This window comes from Aquarana catesbeiana, linkage group LG02, assembly GCF_042186555.1.
Source record: "Aquarana catesbeiana isolate 2022-GZ linkage group LG02, ASM4218655v1, whole genome shotgun sequence".
NCBI classification, from domain to species: Eukaryota; Metazoa; Chordata; class Amphibia; order Anura; family Ranidae; genus Aquarana; species Aquarana catesbeiana.
Genome location: NC_133325.1, coordinates 642,006,358 through 642,033,024, shown reverse-complemented (window position 1 = coordinate 642,033,024; position 26,667 = coordinate 642,006,358). Strand labels below are relative to the sequence as shown.

The window sequence follows — 26,667 nt, the reverse complement described above, 5'->3', positions numbered from 1 at the left end:
CTACTGCCATAGGGGTTATCTATAAGGATATACATGCCTCCTGCATGTATCTTTACCTGTCAAATATCTCCCCTCTGTCTGTTATGAGACCCGAAAAACTGCAGATTCTGTGGGTGGGTCTGTTGTCTGGAGCTCGGTGGGTGGAGTCGTGATGTCAGTAGACTCCCCGCCCACCTCTACACTCCCCTTGTCAATATGCATTTTCTTCTGTGTATTTCTAACACTGAACTTCTACTATGATCTCTAACATCCAGTGAAAAGACAGGAAAGTAACCACATGACTTCAGCATGCCCAATCATGCTGAGGTGTGGAACAGCCAATCCTTGCAGAGCTGCTGAAGAAAGGAGTGGGGGAGGGAATTAAAAAATAATGCATGTTTTAGGCTAGTGCACGAGATATGTAAATCACCTGTCACTCACAGCAAGGGGGAGGATTTGACAAAGTTTTTCTCTCACTGAACAATAAAAGAGGATTGCTCAGAGCTGGATTAACTCTTTGTGGCAAGACTGGGCTCAAATGATAGGAAATCTTATACTCTACATTATGATATATAAAAAAAAAAAAATTCGGGTTTACATCCACTTTAATAATGAATAAGACCACATAAAGATATCTTGCTGGTATATTCCTAGTCTGGATACAATATACCAATAATGTGTCCTCCAGGGCAGGTTTGGGCACAGTAGGTACAGTATATGCCTATAGACAACACAGGTAAAAAGGTGGCTTTTTTTCTGTATAATTATGTGCAATTTTTTCTTGTTCATTAGTAGGAATAATCTTCTCCTACAAGGTTTTTCACACCTTCGCCCAATATTAAAAAGCGTTATTATACAGAATTTATTATTATAACCCTCTCTCCTAGATTGTAAGCTCTAACGAGCAGGGTTCTCCGATTCCCCCCTGTATTGAATTGTATTGTAAGTGTACTGTCTGCCCTCATGTTGTAAAGCATAAACTGTCGGCACTATATAAATCCTGTATAATAATAATAATAATAATAATAATAATAATAACCAGGAAAACAAGAACATTTTGTTTTGAAGAAGTCGTCCTAAATGCGGGGTGCACCTACAGGCTCCAGAGGTGCTAAAATAGGCCCAGACAGTAATACCAACGCACCTGCAATGCATCTAAATAGTGAAAATGGAGTTAATAATCATAAACGAGCGTCACTGAAGAAACCCTGAAGATTGTGATATATAGTAATGATTGATTAAAGCTATCAAAACAATCACACATTTAAAAAAATCTATACCTAGAATTGCTGGATTTATTAAATAGGATAAGTTGAGACCTTTAGAAAAATTCAAGTTTTAAAAGTATTATGGCGGCCATACATGGATCGAAATTCAGCTGGTTCAGCAGGGACCAGCCAAATTTCAATCTATGTATGGGCAAGGAGGTCCTACAGAATTCAATCTACTGATTGACTTCTGTACCTCTGACATATCGGATTTTTCCTACTCGATCAGCACCGCAGGCTACAACCTGCAACACTGATCAATGTATTCTAGAGCTGCACAATTATTCGTTAAAGTGGATGTAAACCCGAATTTTTTTTTTTTGATGTCATAATGTAGAGTATAAGATTTCCTATCATTTGAGCCCAGTCTTGCCACAAAGAGTTAATCCATCTCTGAGCAATCCTATTTTATTGTTCAGAGAGATAAATCTTGACAAACTGAGAAAAACTTTGTCAAATCCTCCCCCTTGCTGTGAGTGACAGGTGATTTACATCTCGTACACTAGCCTAAGACATGCATTATTTTTTAATTTCCTCCCCCACTCCTTTCTTCAGCAGCTCTCCCAGGATTGGCTGTTCCACACCTCAGCATGATTGGGCATGCTGAAGTCATGTGGTTACTTTCCTGTCTTTTCACTGGATGTTCGAGATCATAGCAGAAGTTCAGTTATAAATACACAGGAGAAAATGCATATTGACAAGGAGAGTGTAGAGGTGGGCGGGGAGTCTACTGACATCAGGACTCCACCCACCGAGCTCCAGACAACAGACCCACCCACAGAATCTGCAGTTTTTCGGGTCTCATAACAGACAGAGGGGAGACATTTGACAGGTAAAGATACATGCAGTAGGCATGTATATCCTCATAGATAACCCCTATGGCAGTAGTTTAGAAAGGATGACATTGGGTTTATATCCACTTTAAGAATCAAAATCGCGATCTTTTTCCCTTCGCGATCTTCAAAACAGCATGTCACGATCTTTCTAACAATTGCAGAGAGTTCTCACAGCTGGACAAAATAAAATCCGGGCAGCCTGCCAAGTTTTATTACAATGAATAAGAAGAAACAATGTATCTTTTCGTTCTTATTTTAAAGGAAAGAAATCTGGCGTGTAGATGAGGGAAGTTTAACCATTTAAAGACCAAACCTTTTCTGACATTTGTTGCTTACAAGTAAAAATCATTATTTTCTGCGAGAAAATTTATTGGAGCACCCAAACATGATATATATATATATATATATATATATATATATATATATATTTTTTTAGCAGAGATCTTAGAGAATAAAATGTTGGTTGTTGTAATATTTTATGTCACACCGTATTTGTGCAGTGGTTTTTCAAACACAATTTAAAAAAAAAAAATACATTTTTAATTACTAATAAAAAAAAAAAAAACAGTAAAGTTAGCCCAAATTTTTTTGTATAATGTGAAAGAAAATGTTACGCCGTGAGAGTCGTGATCTTTATTCTAAGCAAAAAAATTGTGATTCTCATTTTAGCCAGAATCGTGCAGCTCTAGTGTATTCTGATGGTGGGGAAGTCCCTCTGCTGTTAAAATACAATAGCTCAGCGGGGGAAGGTTACCCCATCCATGTATGTCAAGTGTGTGGATGGGGGGGAATCAAGCCAGTTTTATTCATTCAACCTGTTGGTTGAACGAAAAAAAAAACTGAGCCATCTGTACTCAGCATAAAGCCTGGTACACACAATAGTTTGCTAGTACAGCAGTCTCCTCCGGTGAGCTGTTGTGTTCTAACAGGGAGACACACACCCCCCCCCCCCGCCAGAACACCCCAGTCTGATCGGGAGTTGGTCGGCTGCTGGTTTTCCAGCATGCTCATCCCACAGACCGTCTGACATACAAACGGGCCAAATGTCAGCCAGTTTTTATTGAACTGGACGATGTCTGCTGACATTCATCCCGTGTATGCTAGGCATTAGATTTAAAGTAGAAGTCCACCCTAATACTAAAATCCCTGCATCTGCTGGCATCCATGATCTAACACTAACCTATCTAGCCCTGTAAAGAAGAAGTCAGTATACATACCTTTTTTGAAGCCGATCCAACCCGATCTTCAGAGGTGGAAGCTCTGCAGAGGACACAGCTGACAACAGCTGTGAAATGAATGGGGAGTGACGTCACCCATAGAGTTACTACGGGGCTTCCATTGTCAGCTGTGTCCTCTGCTCCCGCCTCCACAGCGAAGCCACGCCTGAAAGCTCAGCGTGGGACCAGGTCAGAGCGGCTTCAGAAAAGGTATGTATACTGATTCTTTCTTTACAGGGCTAGATAGGTTAGTGTTAGATCATGGATGTCAGTAGATGCAGGGATTTTAGTTTTAGGGTGAACTTCTACTTTAAAGGAAGTTTGACATTCGGACTGGGTTGTATAATGGGTGTTTGGGAGTTAAAAGGTATTTATCAGATTTCAATAGTGAATTGACCAGATCTCTCTCCAAATCTGGTAAGATTAACAGTCTTGGATGCAATGCAGATTTACATCTATTAGGCTCCAGGCACAGGAAGTGCACTGCTGTTTTCCAAGAGGGATTTAAAGTGACACTAAACGCAAGTTAAAGAAAATTAGGCTTTAGGCTTCATGCACACGAGACGCCGGTGCAAACTCTGCTGAACACATGTTTTTAAAAGCTGAAACTGGCTTTTAGGAAACGCCCGTTTTGCCGCATTTGCATGCCGCGTTTAGCGGCGTTTTACCGCGTTTGCGTCTAGAAGCGTCTGCAGAGCAGAGAATGACAGCGTCTTGTGTACATGAGGCCTTAGTACCTGTATTTTTTGCTATCGGTGGTCCTTCTAACAGGGGTGTGGGACATTATAGCCATGGAAAATAAGATTTAAACATTTTCAGCCGACATTTCCTTTATTAGGGTGGCTACTTTCAATCTAAATGGTCCCGCTGTATGTGGAAACACAGCCATCCTCTTCTTCTTGCTCCCAGCATGTACCACAGTATTACATGAAAACACATCCAGCGCTGGCATGTCAAAAGAACAGAGAAAATGGCCATTCAACAAAAAGTGGATGCGTGCGCAGTTAATGCAACGGGTAGATAGATGGGATTATAGTTTCAGGAGGGTGGAGCACATGGCCACAAGATACAGTACTGCACTGCTCACACATGCAGAAATTTAAGGGAAAGGAGCCTATGTCAGGGGTGCATGGGGAGGAAATTTTAGAGAAAAAATGCTGACAAGAAATCTAGTCCAACAAATCAAAGAGTTCTATTAACGTCCTAGCCACTGAAGCCAATTATAATTTGTTAATGTCATGTTAATTGGTACCCTTCCGTCTTTCACACACGATACCTGGGTATTCCTCCTGGTGCTTTAGTGGGTGCAGTGCTGAGGGCACATTTAGACTAATGTAGTGGGACTCTCTGAAGAACTGTTGTTTTTGGTGTCACACTTGCCTGATAATTTATAGTATTCTAGATAGACCCCAATGAAAAAAAACAGATGGAAGCCCTTCTGAATCAAAAAAATGTTTTGAATTTACTAAATTAGAAATCTGTTTACTTACCCATAATTTTTTTTTTTTAATTAGAAAACCAACTTTATTAAGAAAATATATGCTTGGTACATAGAATAACATAAGCCAACATGGCCAAATCAGTAATATATACATGAGTAGATGAAGTCATCTACATGATATAGGATAACATATCCATCGGACATGAAGCCGGTACATGATAGAGAAGAGGGGGGAAAAAAAGGGGGGGGGGAGAGGAGAGGAGAAGATAAGAGATGAACATGACAACATTTCAAGTACATGTTTCACCATCCTCCAACCATCTGTTCCAGACCTGCTCGTATTTAAGCGGGCATCCTCTATGTACATAAATCAGCTTCTTATATGGGAGAGTGGCATTGATTTCTTTTTTCCAACACTGGATTGTGGGGGGTAGGGCCTGCATCCATTTACGGGCAATAACTTTTCTCGCCAAGAATAGCGTTTCATGTAAAAAGGTACGGAGGGATTTGTCAGCATCTAAGTCAGGTAGCAGGCCGAGTAGACACATCTTAGGATCTAGGGTAGCCGGGGAGCCCATTTGATCGTGCAGGAAGCGTATTACTTGTATCCAATACGCTTGAATAGTTGGGCAGGACCATATGAGGTGATAGAAGGAGCCCGGGGTGTAGTCGCATAGTCGGCATCCTGGATTATACATGGGTTTGAAGCGCACTAACCTCTGAGGAGTCAGATATGTCCTATGTATAATATATAACTGTGTTAGGCGGTCTGACAGTTTAGGGGAAACTTTTTTAACGTCTTCCAAGATCTCATCCCAATCCTCATCCTCAATCAGTCCAACGTCCGCCTCCCATCCAGTCTTAGCACTATAGGCCAAGGCTACGGAGTTGGGAAGACGGATGGCGGAGTAGAGATTAGTTTGGCTGGCTCGGCACCTGTAATCGTGTCAACTATGGAGGGGACTATAAGGGATGGGTTAGAACCAGCAAACTGAGTTTCTATAGCATGGCGAAGTTGTAAGTACCTGAAAAGGAGGTGGTTGGGAAGTGAGAATTCATCTTTTAGTGTTTGGAATGTTTTAAGTCCCGTGGTGGTCATAATCTGGTGAATATACAAGATTCCGTTGCGTATCCAAACCTCGGGGTCTGGGATAGACAACAGCTCAGGCATGCGTGTGTTGAACCAAAGGGGGGTGTGGGAATGAATCAGCGGAGTCCCAAGCTTTTGTAGTGCCAACCGCCACACCCTTCGATGATGTGTCAACATGCCTGCTTTGTATTGGGGGGTATGTCCTGTCGATGGGGCCCTTAGGACTGACTGAAGTGGGGTATGAGCAGGGTTATTAGGGTGTTCACAGATTAGTAGTTGGTACCTTGGTAGCTCGTTCTTGTCAAAATGATAGAAGTGGGATAATTGTGAGGCAAGATAATAGTCCTGAAAATCTGGAAGAGCAACTCCTCCCAATGTCACTGGGTTCTTAAGTATTTTCCAGGATAATTTATGTCTGCTGTGTCCCCATATAAACGAATTGAGAATAGATTCAATTGTCTTGAAAAATTTTTGTGGTATATACAGGGGAGCATGCCACACCAGATAGAGTATTTTTGGGAGAAGTATCATTTTGACTAGACTGATGCGTCCCATGACACCCAGGGGTAGTCGAGCCCAATGTTGTGTCTTAGTCTTGATCAGAGTGTACAAGGGTTCAATATTCAGGAGTGTGTAGTCTCTTACCCATAATTTTACTGCCACAAAACAAACCATAGCTAGGTCCTGGAGACAGACAAATATCTCTTTTGAGGAGCTTAAGCCTTGTATTAACTTGTGCATGACATATAAGAAAATGTTGACCATACTGGATGATAGCCTATCCAAAATTTCACAAACTCTGGGAGCCCTGGATTACATACTACTTACCCGTAGACTTTGACTGTACCCTTGTCAATATTATTTTCTTAATAAGACCCTCAACATTGAGACCCCATTCCAGTGACCACTAGTTATTCCTTCCCTCTCCTCTCATACTACTCCCCCTACCATCACCACCTTTTTTTCTCTCCTCTCCTACTTCTACCCGTTCCCCTGCCTGGCCTTCCCCCTTTTTCCTTCTGCTGATCTTTTCTAGATACTATTTATTTTCTTTTTTCTGTTTGCCTACCACAGAGGTTGTATCTGTCCCTAGCTACAGTTCCAAGATAAAATATTCTTGGGATTGTTATTTGTAGTGCACATTCTGATTGTTGTAACAAATTAATAAAGTCTGATACACACTAGCAGTTTTCTTTTCGTTCAGCCTGCTGAAAAACTGAAGAGCTCAGGAGGAGCCGCTGTACTATTAGTTAGTACAGCGATCTCCCCCGCTGAGCTATTGTGTTCTGAACAGAACAAACTATTGACTGAGAGCGCTGACCGGATGCCGATCTGCAGACCATTTTTGGTCATGCCCCTTTAAAAGACGTTCGGCCGGCTTCTGTCGGACCGACTGCTGTACACATGGGCCGAATGTTGGCTGGTTTCTGTTGAACCAGCTAATACCGCCCGATATTCGGCCCGTGTGTATGGCCCTTAACTCGCCTTGTTGTGTTGAATGATAATCTTGTGTGGCTTTCTATGCTTTCAATGTTTTCTTATCTGTAAAATGTTGAAAACTCAATAAAAATTTATAAAACAGAAAAAATGGTAAAGCTTTGGGAATCATAACAAACTTGTGATGGTTATAGTACATTGTGATGGGCAGAGCTTTGATTTTAACTTGAATTTTTAGGATACTGTTTAGGCACAATTAACATTTCCAGATGTTTCCTATAACATCTCTTCATGGTTTGAGTTTAGGTCCACTTTAAATGGCAATTAAAACAGCAAGTTGTGTCCTAACTTTAATATATGTTTTCTTTGTGTTTCCATAGAATCCAGTTACTGGACTGCTCCCTGCTAGTAAGGAACAGAATGATGCTTGGGTACGAGACAATGTGTACAGCATCCTGTCTGTGTGGGGCCTGGGAATGGCCTACAGGAAGAATGCCGACCGGGATGAAGATAAAGCCAAAGCCTATGAGCTAGAACAGGTACAACAAAAAAATTTCAGCATAAATTTACCACTAATGTTTGCATACAATGGGAAATTGTCCCAATAGTTTAATCACAGAGGGAATAAAATAGAAAGTGATAAAATTGAATAGTAATTATATATTGTTATTATTTTGTAAGCAGTATTCTAATAATTCTTCTCAACCGAGACAAAAGCCTGTGCCAGAGATTCACTTACATGAATGACGTATGGTACTTTGTGTTTCTGTATTATTTGGAGTTTAAGAGATGTATAAAATATATTCAGCATATGGTGCGATACGGGAACCAGTGTAATTCCTTTGTGGGTTCCCGCATCGCATCTGAATCACAGGCAGTTCACACTGACATCTGCGAACCGCTGCAGGTGTCAACATAAAGTTAATGACACCCCCAAATCAGTTTGCGGAATGCAGTGTGGATTGTGGAATCGGATCGCATGGGTCTATACACCCATGCGGTCTGATTCCAGTGCGGACCAAAAAAAGGGTCCTGCACCATTTTGGTGGAAATGCGATGCAATTTCAGCCATACAAACTGTAAAGTTCAGTTTGCTTCGCAAAGACATCGCATGTGATGTGCACAGCAATGCGGTACGATTTACATGCAATGTCTGGCATCGGATAAGTGTGAACCCAGCCATAGAATTTAAGAGATATATATTAAAAAATAAATAGGTAACACTATGCGCTAAAGAATGCGTGCGCACCAACAGATGACAGTGTTCTGTGCTTCACAAACCTAGTGTAGGCCAGGCCTCAGTGCAACAATAGGACTTCACAGACAAGCAGTGTTAGCCTTATTCTTTATTAGAGGAACACATGCTTGCATCATCCATTGTACGTAAAAGCCCCTGCATAAGGCTGGCCATAGAGAAGTCCTTTGTTTCGTTCAACCAGTGGTTTGAGCGAAAGATCTGAAGCAATTTTTCCCATCCACACACACACTGTGGATGGGGAAATCTTCCCCACTGCGTCTTTGTATCCTAACTAGAGTTGCACCGATACCACTTTTTAAGACAGAGTACAAGTACCGATACTTTTTTTTTCAAGCACTCGCCGATACCAATTACCGTTTTTTTTAATGTGACAGTTTTCAAAGCACAATACAGACTAATGATACCTTCTTATGCAGCACTGATAGGTGGCACTGATGAGACAGCACTGATGGGCACTGATGAGGCGGCACTAAAGGGCACTGATGGGGTGGCACTGATGAGGAGGCACTAATATGTAGCACTGATGGGCACTGGTAGGCGGCATTGAAGGGCACTGATGGGGTGGCACTGATGGGCACTGATGAGGCAGCACTGAAGGGCACTGATAGGGTGGCACTAATATGCAGCACCGATGGGCAATGATAGGTGGCACTGATTAGGCGGCACTGAAGGGCACTGATGGGGTGGTACTGATGAGGAGGCACTAATGTGCAGCACTGATGGGCACTGATAGGTGGCACTAATGGCACTAATGAGGCGGCATTGATGGGCACTGATGAGGCGGCGCTGAAGGGCACTGATGAGGAGGCACTAATATGCAGCACTGATAGGTGGCACTGAAATGCAGCACTGATGAGCACTGATAGGTGGCACTGACTGATGGGCACTGGTAGGTGGAACTTATGAGCACTGATAGGCGGCACCTATGGGCAATGATAGGTGGTACTGATGGGCAGGCACTGAAAGGCAGCACTGATTGGCATAACTGATGAGCACAGATTGGCCTCACTACAACTTATAAAATAAATAATAATAAATATTATAATATATTTTTTATGTTGTTTTCCCAAGACAAATAGTCCAGAATCGGCGACCCGTCAGATTCTATCAGAACACCGCAACGCCCCCATGAAATTATTTCACCATATGGGCTGGGTGTAACAAGATGTCAGTTCCCATCTTCTGACTGCAGGCCTACTGCGGCTTAGTGCAGGGCGTGCCAAGATGGGCGTTGCAGTGTTCTGACAGAGCGTCCCTTTATTTACCAAGTCAGGTCGCCCATCCTGACGGAATAATTCTTCTTGGGAAAAAATAGCGGCTGCACCCCTGCCCCAGACAGCTTACCTGCTAGCGTATTGTTGAATGTTGATGGCGCGCTGGCCCCCTCTGTCTTCTTTTCCCCCACTGACTTTCAAGAGGTATCGGAGTAAGCACTTGTGCAAATGCTCGGTATTAGCACCGATACCGATACTAGTGCCATATTGGTGCAACCCTAATTCTAACAGCAGGGAGATTTCCCTACTGCCAAAATACACTTATCAGTGGCCTGCAGTGTAATCGAGCAGAAATTTTCCAACAGGGGATCGAAATTCAGCCAGTCCCTGCTGAGCCAGCCATATTGGATGCCTGTATGGACAGTTTTTTTTTTTCTCAAACAAAAAGTTTTATTAAGATTGAATAAGTGTATACAGTTCCAGAGCACATACAGTAGTTTACATGGCAGAAGTCACATTTTACATATGTATTAGGGTAAGGAGCGGAAACAATATATAAAAATAAGTACAGAAAAAAGGGGGAACATACTCCATTGCATCGGATAAAGAGAAAACAAAGAGGAGAAAGGAGAAAACACATCCTCTCATCAGGAAAATCCTTCCATGAGCCATCCACACTCCTCCAATGGATCATTTGCTTATTACCTCTTAGCATACTGACTAATTATATAGTGCATAACATATATCCCATAGGAATTGAGGTTAATGAGGGCCGCTTTTAGAATAAGCGATCATATATCAAATCTATTGGCGCTAGACCTGGTGTATCCAACCATGGAGCCCATAGTTTCTCATATTTTTGTGTCGCTCCCCTATGCTGGTAAATAATTTTTTCCATACGAATAGTGGCCCCCATTTGTGTAATCCATTCTTGTACCGTGGGAGGACACGTGGACCTCCAGTGCCTGAGGATAAGTAGGCGGGCCTGAAACAAAGCTCTTCTGATAGCCTGTCTAAGGATATCCTCAGTCAGTAGATCATCCACAATCCCCAGCAGACATGGCTTTGGATCCAAAGGTATCACTATTTGGAAAACTCTATTAATGGTGTTAATGACCTCGTTCCAATAGAGGTGCAATTTTGGGCATCTCCACAGGAGGTGTATGAGGTCTCCATGGTCTCTGGAGCATCTGGTGCAGGTGGGATCAGTGCCCAAACCCATACGGGCCAGTCTAGCCGGTGTATAGTGCACTCTGGAAATAATATAGAGCTGTGAGAGCTTTTGAGCAGCATTTAATGAACACGTGGAAACCGCCAGCAGGGCTTCCTCCCACTGTTCCTCCTCAAAGGAGCCAACATCCTGTTCCCAGTGGGACACGACCCTCAGAGGCGCGTCCCCTAGGAAAAGGTTCAGAAGCATGGTATAGCAGTCAGATATAAAACCTCTATAGGTGGTTATGGCAAGTAGGTGGTTGAAAATAGGAGTGGGTTGCAGGTTCCAAATATCGGGGCCCCTTTGTGCATCTATTGCATGTTTAAGTTGTCTGTAATAGAAGAGCATAGAGCCCGGCAATTGAAAGGCCTCCCTGAGCTCCGAGAAGGGTCTCAATTTACCGTCTCCAATTATGTGTACCATATGGGACACCCCGTATTGTTGCCATTTGGGTCCGTAGGGTATTTTAGCTATTTCTGAATAGTGATTGTTTTCCCAGATGGGGCTATACCTGGTAAAGCCCTCCACCCCTTGTAGCATCCTGACCTTGTTCCAGATTTTCTGCATAAGTGCATAAGTTGGGAAAAGTTTATTAGATTTGTTATATTGTAAGGCCTCTAATCCATCCGCAACCTCTCTCCTGGAAGTGAACCGGAGTATGTGGGCCGAAGGGTCTCTCAGGTTCATCTCCAGGTCCTCCCCGGGGCCTATGGCTCTAGCAATGTGCTGTAGCTGGGAGGCTAAATAATACACCCAGGGGTTAGGCAATGCCAAACCTCCATTGTCTTTAGGACGTTGTAGTTGTTCTAGTTTAATTCTAGGAGGCTTTGAAAGCCATATAAATGAACGGAAGAGGGAGTTGATGATTCTAAACTTTTTCAGAGTAATAACCATTGGAGAATTGTGGAGCACATATAGTAGTTGTGGCATAAGAATCATCTTTATTAAGTTTATTCTGCCCACTTGGGACAGCTTTAATTTACTCCACACTTTGACCCGATCCCGACATCTATTGATCAATGGGGTTAGATTAAGATTCACATAGTCTAATATATGGGCTGTAATCTGTATACCCAGATATTTAAAGGATGTCGAGACTGGTATATCCTGCATATTTTGTTGGGTTGTGGGCGGGTCACGGTCTAGAAGCAGCAGAGAGGACTTGGTCCAGTTAATAACTAAACCTGAGTATTTCCCGAACTGTTTAATCACACTCATTGCCTCTGTCAGTGAGTTAGATGTATCACCCAGTAGCAGCATGGTGTCGTCTGCGTACATAATTACCTTCTCCTGAATGTCTCCGTATTTAAAACCCTGTATCAAGGGATTAGCGCGTACCGTAGCCGCTAGGGGCTCTATAGCCATAGCAAACAGGAGCGGAGACAGGGGGCACCCCTGCCTCGTACCCCTGTATAGTTTAAAGGGTGATGAAATCCTTCCTCCCTCTCTAATGGCCGCTATAGGAGACGAGTAGAGTAACTGCACCCACTTGATAAAGTCCTCCCCAATTCCAAATTTTCGCATCACTGCCCATAGATAGTCCCATTCGACGCTATCAAACGCCTTGTGGGCGTCCAGTGACAGCAGCGCTCTATCTCCCCTATTGTCCGCCTGGGATTGAATATTGAGGAAAAGTCTGCGGAGGTTTATTGCGGTCGACTTTTGGGGCATAAATCCGGACTGATCCGAATGGATTATACTGGATATGACTTTATTCATGCGGATTGCTAATGCTTTGGCTAATATCTTTACATCAGTTTGTAAAAGAGATATAGGGCGGTATGATCCCGGGTCGAGAGGGTCTTTATTGGGTTTTAGTATCAAAACTATATTTGCTCTAGTCATTGATTGAGGGAGGCTGCCACTCTGTTTCGCTGCATCAAATACCTTCAATAGACGTGGAAGTATAAGCTCGCCATATTGTTTGTATACCTCGATGGGGAGTCCATCGTCACCCGGGGCCTTGGAATTGGGGAACAAACTGGTCGCCAACTGCAGTTCCTCAACAGTCAAAGGGGCGTCAAGTTCCTCCCTAGCTGCCATTTGTAAACAGGGGAGCTGAATATTATCCAGATATTCAGTTAAGGAGTCTAGGGTATATGTTTGTTTAGACTCATAGAGGGAGGAATAAAATTCCACTAGTTCTGCTAAGATTTGGTCCGGGGCATTGGTCAGCCCACCAAGATGTGTACGTAACGCCCCAATTGAGGGGGAAGTTTGATGGGCATGGGCAATGGTTGCTAACAGGCGTCCAGTGTGCTCCCCCTCCTCGTAATATGCTGCTTTATGGAAAAATCTCTTTCTCTCTGCTGTAGATGTCGTGATTTTATACAACGCATCTTGCGCAGAGAGCCACGCCTCTTTGTTACTCTGGGTTGGATCTGTGATAAATTTGCTCTCCAGTTCTTTTGCCATGTTTTCAATTCCCTCCCTCTGAGCATGTGTCTTTCTCTTAACAGCTTGAATTTCAGTTATAAATAGGCCTCTCAGGACAGCCTTAAAGGCTTCCCAATTCACAAGCCATTGGTCGTCAGCCTCATGTAGGCGCCAAAAATCTATTATATGAGATTCTATCTGCTCATGGGAAGGGAAGAGACTCAGCCAAAAAGCGTTCATTTTCCATGGGGCTTTTGCCATCGTGGAAGGGGGGCGCACCTCTAGAGTTGCTATCAGTGGGGAGTGATCCGACACACTCCTAAGAGCATAAGTCACCTCAGAGATGTGTCGTTCAGCTGCACTAGAGCATAGGCATAAATCTATCCTTGATAGTGATGCATAACTCTTTGAGAAACAGGAAAACTGTTTTACCCCCGGGTTTTTGGCTCTCCATGGGTCCCTCCATCCCACCTCCTCAATAAATTTCCCCAGAGCCGTGCGGTGTACTCCCCCCCCCCCCATCACAGGCGGGTGCTTATCTAGTACTGCGTCTGTATAATTGTTGAAGTCCCCGAAGACATACAGTGGTGTCTCCGGATACTTCATTTGGAACGTCACCAGGGACCTCAACACCAGATTATTGTATGGCGGGGGTACATATACAAATGCCAGTATACATTTAAAGGAAAACAATTTACAACATAAAAATACATATCTCCCCTCATCATCCAACTCAGAATCTAACTCCACAAAATCTATGGAGCCAGGCACCAGTACACTCACACCCCGAGAATAAGAGGTGTGAGTGGAGTGGTATGCCCTACCCACCCATCTAAAATTAATGCATGACAGAGAATCAGCAGTAAGGTGGGTCTCTTGTAAAGCACATATAGCCGGGAGACGTTTCCTCAATAAGGATGATACCATCGTCCGCTTTAGGGGGTCCTGCAAACCCCGAATGTTCCAAGAAAGGACAGTTACTGTCGTCATTGTTGGGTGTCTAGTTGGAAAATAACAGGGTAAAGCAACATAGAGCCCCCCTGATTCCCACCCATGGGGGGGGGGGGACCACCACGCAGTACCCAGCAGGGGCCAAGAAGTGACGAGACTGCCAATGCAAGAAAAAGAAAGTTACCGCTCTATCCAAGGACCGTAATACCTCGATTGCTCTGGAACAAACTTGTGTGTAGAAGTATCGTAAAATGCACAACGGTGCATAAATCAAACAAAAGTGCCTCTTCTGACCTGGATTATCCATCAATATGCACTTGTCGCATTGAAAGGCAACTTTTTTTTGTAATCCACGACACCGGTGTGTCAACTGATATACCGAAACTGTGTGGGACAACCGGTCCCTCCAAACAACAATGACATATTTTCTGGTACTTGCTGGGAAGTACAATGCCATGATCCATCTTGTCATCGAACTCGCATTTTTGTGGAGAGTGAATCAATATATGTTTCCGGCACAACCCTCCTCTGAGGGGAAAAGAAAAGGATAGACCCCCGGGCCTTTGTTAGGGATGTCAGTCTATCTCCGCTTCTGGTCTCCTATCCTGACGAAGCTCATTTTCATTAGCATCTAGCCAATCCGCAGCCTCCGCCGGGTGTTCAAAGAAATATGCTCTGCCTCTCAATGTAACTTTGAGTTTTGCAGGATATAACATTGCATAAGAGGCTTGTACTCTCTGCAGGCGTTTTTTAATTTCTGAGAACCGCGCGCGGTTCTTCTGGACTGCCGCTGAGAAATCTGGGTAGAATGAAATCCGCGTGCCATTGTACTGGACATTCCTCTTTTCTCTGGCTAGTTTCAGGATAATTTCCCTGTCTCTATAATTCAGGAGACGGGCCAGTATTGGGCGGGGGGGGTTTCCTGGCGGGAGAGGTCTGGCAGGTATTCTGTGAGCTCTTTCCACCGCATACAAGTGAGTGAAAGCCTCCTTGCCGAATATTTCAGCCATCCATTGTTCTATGAATTGCGTGGGGTCACGGCCCTCCACCTTTTCCGGTAAGCCAACTATGCGCACATTATTGCGCCTGAGGCGATTTTCAAAATCCTCAGCGCGGGTATCCGTAGCTCTTGCTAGACGTGTGGTGGATTGGGAGTCTCTAATCAGTGTAGGTAGTTTATCCTCAAGCTCGCTTATTCTGCTTTCTGCAGCAGTGGTACGCTCTCGAATTTTCTGGATATCTTGTCTGATGAGACTAACCTCCTCCTTGAGGCCGCCAAATCTTACTTGTAGATTGTTTACAGAGGCTGTACATTTGTTAACTGCTTTTAAAATGTCTGCCAGTGTGGGCTGTGCACCCCCCTCCTCCTCCTCATGTTCTTCAGGCTCATCAGTTATAGCCTCACTATCCTCTCCCTGCATCAACATGGCCCCTGCTCCCTGTGCTTCCATACATTCTTCCTCCTCAGTGTTATTAAAGTCAGGGCATTCATTTAGTGACTGTGCTGCATCTAGGCCTGGTTTTTCAGACAGTTTTTGAGCATAGTACCTCATGTCCTTAGGGTGATCAGCGGAGCCATCCTTAGAGCCTTTCAGCTGCTTGTGCTGTCCCTCCTTCAGCTTGTCACGTTTCTGTGTGGACGGCGGAGCGGCGCCATGTTGAGGATCCATCCTGGAGCCTTCTCCTCTCTGTCCACGGGTCATCATGCCCTTCTGGTACACCGGAGCGGGCGCGGAATGTGCAGGGGGTTCTCCACGTTCGATCTAGCCGAAAACGGGGGTAATAGAGTGCCGGTAACCGGATCAAATCAGGATCACTGCGGGAGCTCTGTGACTAGACGTCTGCTCACATGCCGCGCTGGCCACGCCCCTTGTATGGACAGTTTTAAATTGTAATTTCTACTTAGGGAACGATACTGAAAGATGTATTCTGCTAAGGCTTTGTGGGAACAATATGCGTTGAACCCACAGTTGTAACCCTTTGGTTTGCTTGGTTGGTGTCAGAGTAGTAAAAATGGACAGACAAACCTATAAAGGCAGGTCAAGGAAAGTTCTCAGAATCTTAAAGCAGATTAGCATTTAACTGCTTTCAGAATCTTGAAGCAGATTCAATTTTTAACTGCTATCATGGTTCACTAGGCATTTTTCCCTTACTTCTTGTATCTATGACACCACCGTTGGAATAATCTGAAATGAAGTGAGATCTGTCCCTTGTAAGTTGTCATTGGAACAGCAGTCCCCATTGGGATATATTCCCTCTACTGCTCCAGTAAGAACTGTACAATATAAAATGTCCCCTCACTCTATCCTGATGACATTTGTCCCCAGAATAAAAAGTGAGGGTAATCTCATAACAATAAAAACTTTGCAGAGGTTTAAAAGATGATCTCTGGGCTGGTCCAAACACATATGTATGATATAATGCTTGTTTTGTATAGGATAGGTCTAAAAAAAGTAATAGAATAATTCACAGTCCTGTGAGCTCCTCTGCCCCAGAATACGGTGGGCCTTCAGTCTTGTCACCTTCAGAGCAAAGTTAGAGGTGGCCGCGGTCCTGTATTGTAGATAATGACACTAGTTAGGACAGCGACATAACCAACCAGATAGGGAATTGGCCATAGATTAAGGTAAGTATTACTCTCACTTAGATCCTCTCTAGACAAAACAAGCATTGTATTATTATTATTATTGTTATTATTATACAGGATTTATATAGCGCCAACAGTTTTCGCAACACTTTACAAAGTTAGGGCAAATAGTACAGTTACAATACGATTCAATGCAGGAGGAATCAGAGGGCCCTGCTCCTTAGAGCTTACAATCTAGGAGGGAGGGTCAAGTTATACAAAAGATAATGACTGTGGTGAATTAAAATAAAAGCACAGTTGTTAGGTGGAGGCAGGATAGGCTTCACTGAAGAGAAAAGTTTTCAGGGATCGCCTAAAAGTGGACAGAGTAGGAGATAGTTGGACAGATTGGGGTAGAGAATTCCAAAGGATGGAAGAGCCTTGGGAGAAGTCCTGGAGGCAAGCGTGGGAGGAGATGACAAGGGAACTAGAGAGCAGGAGGTCTTGGGAGTTAATGATTTGGTTGGTATTTTGAGACTAGGTCAGTGATGTAGCTGGAGGCAGAGTTGTGTATTGCTCCGTAAATTATTGTTAGTATTTTGAATTTAATTTGTTAGGTGAGTGGCAGCCAATGGAGGGAATTGGCAGAGAGGGGTACCAGACGCTGAGCGGTTTGTAAGGTGAATGAGTCTGGCAGCAGCATTCATGGACTGAATAGAGGATAGCCTATTTAAATGTAAGCCAGTGAGGAGGGAGTTAGTAAGGAGTAATCGAGGCAAGAGAGGACCAGGGAGTGAATTAGGAGCTTTGTGGTGTCATTGGTTAGGAGGGGACGTATTTTGGAGATGTTGCGGAGGTTGAGGTGGCAAGCTTACACTCTGCATATGCTGGGAGTAAGACAGACAGAATATTTTCTGAGAACCTTAACACTTCCTAAACTCTATCCAAACCCTAGAAAATATTGGTTTGTGTTTAAGGTCTCTGGCAATGGGATCCTGGCTCGCTGTTATGCTGTCTGTGTTTGGCTTTAGGGTGTGAGTGTACTGGAGAAAAAATGTTCTAAGAAAATATGCACTGTGCGTGTTCGCTGTTATACTCATATGGAAAAATTACTTTTAAATATTGTTTCTGCACTTCATTAAACAGCAATTCATAATTGGAATTGCTTGTGTGAACGTACCAGTGCCATAGTTGAGTCATACAGATTTCTTTAAAAAAAAAGAATCTGTAAATCTAAACCACATGCTGGTTTTGGAAAGACACATTTTTGCTGAGAAAGAAAAATAGTCCCATCCAAATCATCACTATATATTGTTATCCTTTCTTGCAAGCAGTATTGCATATCCTTACTTGCTTCTATTCTGTAGATGGTGAGAAAGGCAATTATAGTGCACTTGCTGAAATGTTTCATAATGATTAAGTAGAAGAGAGTATACAGCACAGCGTTGGTAGGATATATAATGTATAGGACAGCACAGAAAGTTCTCATTGCATCCTGTTAACCACTTCAGCCCCGGAAGGACCAGAGCACTTTTTGCGATTCGGCACTGCGTCGCTTTAACTGACAATTGCGCGGTCGTGCGATGTTACACCCAAACAAAATTGATGTCCTTTTTTTCCCCACAAATAGAACTTTCTTTTGGTGGTATTTGATCACCTCTGCGGTTTTTATTTTTTGTGCTATAAACAAAAAGAAAGCAACAATTTTGAAAAAAAGCAATTTTTTTTGCTTTTTGCTATAATAAATATCCCCCAAAAATATATAAAAAAAAAACAATTTTTTTCCTCAGACAAAAAAAAAGGGGACTGTGGTGTGGTGCTTTGGTTTGATTCCTCCCCTCTCCTTTATAATACCATTTTTTTCCTCAGTTTAGGCCGATATGTATTCTTCTACATATTTTTGGTAACAAAAATCGCAATAAGCGTATATTGATTGGTTTGCGCAAAAGTTATAGGTGATAGTTTTATGGCATTGTTATTGTAATTTTTTTTATTAGTAATGGCGGTGATCTGCGATTTTTATCGTGACTGCAACATTATGGCGGACACATCAGACACTTTTGACACTATTTTGGGACCATTGTCATTTATACAGCGATCAGTGCTATAAAAATGCACTGATTACTGTGTAAATGACACTGACAGGGAACGAGTTAAACACTAGGGGGCGATGAAGGGGTTAAGTGTGTCGTAGGGAGTGATTCTAAGGGGGGGGGTTACTACTCACGTGACAGCGATCACTGCTCCCGATGACAGGGAGCAGTGATCTCTGTTATGTCACTAGGCAGAGCGGGGAAATGCCTTGTTTACAAAGGCATCTCCCCATTTTTCCACTCCGGGACATGATCGCGGGCACCCGGCGGACATGGAGCATGCGGCCGGTGCACACGCCCACAATGCCGTATCTTAAAGGGGACGTACCTGTACGCCCTTTTGCCTGCCTGTGCCATTCTGCCGACCTATATCGACATGCGGCAGTCGGGAAGGGGTTAAAGTATTTTTTCCATACATGCAAACAGAAGGTTCTGACATCATGTAGTATAAGCAGTAGAATACAGATTATATTTCTCCAGATGCAGTATTCATTTTGACGTCAAATTTCAATTTAATTTTAGTCATAGGCTTTTGACTAAAATGCTATTTTAGTTTAAGTTGTATTTTAGTTGACTAAAATCTAATGGGTTTAGTCAAATTGTAATGCATTATTTAAGCATTTCTCTAGAATTTCCAAACTTTTATTCATTTCAGGTACTTATACAGCGCTGTCAATTTCCACAGTGTTTACATATAGATTGTACAAGGAGCTTACAATCTAAGGTCCCTAACTCACATTCATACATGCACATACTTAGGCCAATTTCTACAAGAGCCAATTAACCTACCAGCGTGTCTTTGGAGGGTGGGAAAAAACCAGTGTACCCGAAGGAAACCCACACAGGCACAGGGAGAACATGCAAACTCCTGTTGTGGTTGGGATTTGAGCCAATGGCCCTTTTGCTGCAAGGTGAAAGTGCTAACCACTACACCACTGTGCTGCCAATACTTGTTAGAAATGCATTAGAAACTCATTATATACTTGGAGTAAAAATCTAATAACATGTTATTATTTATGGTCTTTATAAATAAAACCACGTATCATGGAACACATACACAAATCTTGCTTTTTTGACAAACAGAAGTGTAAAATATATATATATATATATATAAAAAAAACACCAAAAAACTGTAAACTCTATTGGCTGTATTGCCCTTGCACATATTACCTGAATATATTACCAGCATTAAATATTAAGAAAAAAAAAAGAAAAGCCTTTTTCTTAATTTCTTTCTTTCAGCAGCTTAGTAGATGCCCCCTACTTTTTCTTATGTGGTAGTGCAGTGTTAATTTTGACATCAAAATTCAATTTAGTTTTAGGCTGGGTTTACACTAATGGCGCAGGACCCTTTTTTTGGTCCGCACTGGAATGGGATCACATGGGTGTTCACACCCATGTAATCTGATTCCTGTACCATTTCACAGTTTGCACTGCGATCTGCAAACTGATCTGCGGTGTCAATCAACTTTGTATTGACACACCTGCAGCGGTCCGCATAGGGCAGTGTGAACTACCTGCGTGAGACGTGCGGGAACCCGCACAGGAATCGCACTGGTTCCCTCATCGCATATGTGTGAACCGAGCCTAAGTCATAGTCATTTGACTAAAATGCCATTTTAGTTTTAGTCATATTTTAGTGATCTGAATTGTTTTAGTTTAAGTTGTATTATAGTCGACTAAAATAGTGTTTAATTAGTCGACGAAAAAAATTTTAGTCAACAAAATTAACACTGTCTAGATGTCAGAAAAAACAGAACAACTTGATTCTGCCTTATACTTTTTAAAGTGAAAAAAAGACGCTCAGTATAATAAACTAGAGGGGCTGAATGTGAAATAAAATGATTGCTTATGTTTAATTCCTGGAAATAATGTTATTAAGTTAACAAGTATTCAACATTTATGTTAGGGTTGATCAGCTTAGAAATGTTTATTGCTTAATTAGGGTATATTTTAACAGAGTATAATTTTAATTTCTAATTATTTGCTTTCATACCTGATACACTTCCTGACGAAGACTTAGTAATTCTTATTCATTCAAACTGATTTTCAGAAGCTGCAGATTTTTGATGATATTAAAACTTCATTTTTTTTTAAATAAAATAACAAGCATGTTATATTTACCTGCTCTGTGCAATGGTTTTGCTGCTGTTCTTCGCTGCTATGAGCTTGTTTTAACCCTTTGACTGCCATGATTTTTGGGACACATATTGGGCAGTCAAACACCTCAATAACATTATGTATATTGAACTAATCATTTTTCTTTACTTATAAATGGGAATAATCACTCTATAACAATTACCATGTTTATAGTTAACATTTAAATGGTATTTTAGAGCACCGGGAAGTACATATAGGATTTTCATATGTAATAATATTTTTTTTTACAACTCTTATTACTGTACTGGTTATGGTGTTTGCAGATGTGGAGTAATTGTCATATTATCATATAATGGTCCACTGTTTCATTTTAAAGCATCTTTTGTTTGCCTTCACAGAGTGTAGTGAAGCTGATGCGTGGGGTTTTGCACTGCATGCTCAGACAGGTAACTTACTTCTGTTGTTTTCTGTTTGTGATGGTGTTTTGAATGGCAGAAAATAACTGTTGCAGAAAAATGGATAATGCCTGTGATTTTTGGATTGAGTAAAGAATGGTTATAATCCCTGTCAACATTTTTTTTGCCATCTGTGTCCCATTGTGGAGATTTTTCTTCACTTCCTGTCCTATAGCCAAACAGGAAGTGAAAAATCCCTTTTGGGGTTTTTTGGGGACCCCCAGGTCACCAGAACTAGTATCCCCCAGTGGAAGATTTGCCACGGTGTCTTTCTTTTAGTTTACTGGTCCATAGAGTGGACTGACATCACCATGTCAGCACTGCTCTGCATCGGTGAGGACCTCCCAGCTTGGAGCACATGTCTGGTCTGATGTCTTCAAAGGGGATGAAAGCACAAAAAGCATAAAATACTGCAAGTAGGGGCCACAGCGAGGAAGGGTTGATTTAGAGCAGCCTTTCTCAACCTTTTTACCCCCGAAGAACCCTTAAAAGAATTCGGAACCCCTGCTAATTCACCAGGAGTTATGGGAGAAAATGCCTCCGACATTCATCGTCATGGGGAATAACCTCCTTACACTGGTGGTCAAATGTCCACCCTTCCAGACAGCTAAAAAGATCTGCCAGGAATTATGCAGGCACCATTATTTTGGAGGACAGTTAGCCACACTCAAGGAACCCTTAGCAACCTCCAGTTGAACTCTAGGGTTCCATGGAACCCTGGTTGAGAATGGCTGATTTAGAGGTTAGCACAGAGCCAAGTTGTCTCAGTCTTCTCTCCTCACTATGCTCCCCCCAGATCTCCTGCTATGTTTTTAATGTAGAGATTAGAAGGCCGGAAAGATGACAGTTCAGTGCTGGGAGAAGGTTTAGTTGAGCTACGCAGATTTTAATTGCAGGGAATCATGAACGCACTACTTACTTGGCTAATTTATGCCAACACAATACACAAAAAACTTTACAGTACACATAGGCTACCAAAGTGGAAGCTGAAAAACTTGTTTTATGGCAGGAAACCAAAACAGGCTAACACAAAGAAAACATGCACACTCCATGCAGTTATAGCTTTGTGCAGAGATTTAACTCAGGAACAACACTGCAAGTAAGGCTAGAATTCTTACCACTGATCATTTGCACTGCACCAATTGTACTTAATAACAAAGGGTTGTTACTCTTTAATATGTTGGTCAACATGCAAGCCATGCCTTCCAACTGCTCTTGTGAGTGACACAGAGAGGTTTATTTTACTAAAGGCAAATCCACTTTGCACTACAAGTGCACCTGGAAGTACAGTCGCTGTAGATCTGAGGGGGACTTGCAAGGGAAATAAAAAAAACAGCATTTTTGCTTGTACATGATTGGATGATAAAATCAGCAGAGCTTTCCCGATTTTAGATCTTCCCCTCAGATTTACAGCTAATGCACTTTCAAGTGCACTTGTAGTGCAGAGTGGATTTGCCTTTAGTAAATCAACCCCAGAGTGTTCGAAATGGGGTACACTATGTGGTTGATTTACTAGAACTGAAGAATGCAAAATCTGGAGTATCTGTGCATGGTAGCCAATCGGCTTCTAACTTCAGCTTGGTTAATTAAGCTTTGCCAATAAAAACCTGGAACAATAAAAACCTTTCAAAGTAAAAAAAAAACCCTGAAAGCTGATTGGTTTCAATGCAGAGCTGCACCAGATTTTGCACTCTCCGGTTTTAGTAAATCAACCCCTTTGTAAAACAGTGGTTTCAATTTACATATGGCGCACTATTTTATGCCTCTTGTTGTGTTTCCAAACTGAGCTGGTTTTTGTGTATTGACAAAATCGTCACTGACATCTTTGCTATTGTAGAATCTGTATTTGTATACAAACTTTTTTTCCTTTTAAATTGTTTAAATTCATTTTCTCCAGTTTTTATAAGTAGATGTTTTATTGTCGAGTAAAAAGTAGAGTTTATGATGGTAATATGTCAAGGATTACTTTCACAAATGTTTCTGTATTCTGTTTTGCAATTATTTCCAACATAATAGTGTTTTTATAGCAAAAACTTTTTTTTTCAGTTTTGGACTGAGTTGGGAGTTAAAGCCTTCATCAACAGTTTTTTTTTTGTCTGTGTCCCATTGAGGAGATTTCCATTTACTTCCTGTTGTGGACACACAACAGAAAAGGAGAAGGAGATCTTACCAAAGTGATAAGGACTACCCTCTTAAGGCTGCCACACACACAGCCCAAATTTCGGCCAATTACCGCTGAATCATCTGAAATTCAATCTTTGGGTGCCCTTGACAACGGAGGAGATTCCTCCATCTTGAGGTTGAACCAAAGAAATCTATGCATGTATGTCCAGCTGTAGACTGCCCTCACTAATTTTTCAGGTCACAACTGTAAAATTCTTTAATCCCAAAATTTTCTTTTTTGGAAGATAAATTAGATAGGGTGAATCTTTCCAGCAGAGGCGCAGCAATAGAAACTGACAGAATTTCTTAACTGTATGTAAAAACTAAAATAAAAAAAAAAAATGGCTAGACATACAGTACATTTTAACCTACCAGAACTCAAAGATCCTTATGTACTTGGTTAGAAAATATTGTTTATGAACTAATGTTTTATGATGATTTGTTTTTATTAGGTTGATAAAGTTGAAAAGTTTAAGCACTCTCAGAGTACAAAAGATTGTCTTCATGCCAAGTATAACACCTCTACGTGTAGTACTGTTGTTGGAGATGACCAATGGGGACATCTACAGGTTGATGCTACCTCACTCTTCCTGCTTTGCCTAGCAGAAATGACAGCTGCAGGTAGTATTAATCAACTTTCTTTGGAAAACATTGTTAGTTCCACAGATAAAAACTTAGAAAGTTAGTGTTGAGCACTCCAGGGGTTATTTTTTTAAAAATGGCGGTACAGTAGTTTGCCTTGGTGAATGGACTACGGTCACAGAATGAGGTTTTATTTATCTTTACTAGAAGTAAAAATCTTTTTAACTTTTAATTATGTACTACATGGATTTAGAAGGTCTTCGAAGCAAATATGCAATTATACATCACTGTTACACAGGAAGTACCTTGATGCCTTGTTGCTTACATACCGTGTTTCCCCGAAAATAAGACCTACCCTGAAAATAAGACCTACTGTGATTTTCGGGGAGATATTCAATATAAGATCTACCCCGCAAATAAGCCCTAGTTTAAAGTGCTGGTAAAATACTAGAATCCACTCTATTACAACAGTATAAAATGTAAACTGTGTATGTTTATGTACTCTAATTGTGCCAAATACCTTCAGTATAGTGCCACTCGGTGCTCAGCTGATTTCCCACTGCTCTCCTCTTCTCCAAGCTGTCAGCGGGGAATCTCGGGCCCCCTCCCTCTGCAGAGCTCCGGTGGGTCACGAAAGCGCCCACCGGTGCTATAAGAAGGTATGTGGCACAATTAGATTACAGAAACATACAGTATACATTATATAATACTGTAATAGAGTGGATTCTAGTATTTTACAAGCACTTTTATATGGTTCCTCTGGAGATTCCTGACAGGCAGGGAGGGAGAGGGGGAGAGAAGACAACACATGGCATTATAAGACCTACCCCGAAAATAAGCCCTACTGTCTTTTTGTTGACAAAATTAATATAAGGCCTGAGCTTATTTTTGGAGAAACACGGTAGGACTCTCCTTTAATGCCTTTGACAGAACGGAAGTTAAAAAATAACTCCACTTTTGTTGAGAAAAAAACATTCCCCTCTGGGAACCTGGATAAAAAACGCCTTACCATTAATCTTTATAGGATTTCCATTGAATTACCAGTTCACAAATCAATAAATTTCAGAATGTGAAACCCAAAGCTGAACTGAAAAGCCAAGCTGTTTCTTTCACTGCGTCGTCAGCAGTTTGGATGAGGGGTGGTGCATGTACAGCATAAAACACAAAAGCTCTGGTTTAGTTATTAATTACGTTCATTTGATGCAATCTAGCACATTCTTTTTGGATCATTCTAATATATATTAGTATATAGTGTCTGAAAATAAGACATATCAGTAGACCTTCCAGTTGACCTACAATTGTTCGGAAAAGACGATTATGACTTTTACATGTATTCAAGAGTTTAATAATAAATGGCATTTTAGTTGTTGAGCTAATTTACAGAGATTTGCATTAGACTGCAGTGCAGGGTAGCTAGTATAGCCACAATGAGAACATTTGTAAAGTAACCCTACATAGTATATCATAATAATTATTGTCTAATAGTGTGTCTAATGTATTTCTCCATGGTACAGGTCTTCGTATTGTGTTTACACTGGATGAAGTGGCCTTTATACAGAATCTTGTATTTTATATAGAAGCTGCTTATAAAGTTGCTGTAAGTAAACGTTTTCAAATCTTTCAAATATATCAGACCATGTATTTAGTAAAGGGCACTTTCTAGTCTTATATATTGTGAGTATATGTGCAAACCACTACAAACCTTATTCATTTACAAGTTGAGTTTTTAACCAACATATTTCACAGCAGTACAGTATGTCAACCTGGTGTGTATGTGTGTGTCTATGTATTGGTTCCACAGAGCATGCCTAAAGTTTATCTGCATCTTTGGTAAAATTACGCTTATATTGTGTCTTTACCTGGCCTTAGCCCCCTCTGGAAGTGTAATACTCATGTGCCCCTGATCCAGCGAGATATCTCCCTTGAGGCCACAGAGCAGCTAGTCAAAAACTTCTATGCAGAGTTCTTGCTTTGCCAGAGCAAACAGTATGAACTCTCCATAGGGCTGAAAGAAGAGCTTGGAAGTTTCCTGGTACTTTGCAGCATCAGTGATATGTGAATGGATCGAGGACATGTGAGTATAATACTTACAGTGGGGGCCGGCGGCAGACCAAGGTACAATATAGGTGTAATTGCACCAGAGTTGCATTTACAATTTCATTGGACAATAATTATGGGAAGGAAGATGAGACTTTGTGAAGACTTTGTGAAAGAATGACCTTTGGCACAATAAAGTAGTTATTCACACTGATTACCCATCTTGTCCTAGAATGTTAAGGAATGTTAAGAAGTTTTGACATTTCTTTGAAACGGATGCGTTTTATCTCTATGGACCTATGTCTCTTTTTTTTAACTATATTTTATTAAAACTTTATATATTTTTTTTAAATACCATTGTAATCTTTGGGTACCAAGACAGTCCATTTAT

General features: G+C 41.7%; 1 protein-coding gene across 4 annotated transcripts in view; it reads left to right on the top strand.

The window, feature by feature from the left end:
• Positions 1-26,667, top strand: part of PHKA2 (phosphorylase kinase regulatory subunit alpha 2) — a 143,668-nt gene that overhangs the window by 32,360 nt on the left and 84,641 nt on the right. For all 4 annotated transcript variants that reach the window (XM_073616456.1, XM_073616455.1, XM_073616453.1 and 1 more), the window contains exons 3-6: positions 7,649-7,807; positions 21,438-21,485; positions 24,110-24,278; positions 25,754-25,836. In XM_073616456.1, coding sequence (XP_073472557.1) covers positions 7,649-7,807; positions 21,438-21,485; positions 24,110-24,278; positions 25,754-25,836 — 459 coding nt within the window. The remainder of the gene's footprint in view (positions 1-7,648; positions 7,808-21,437; positions 21,486-24,109; positions 24,279-25,753; positions 25,837-26,667) is intronic.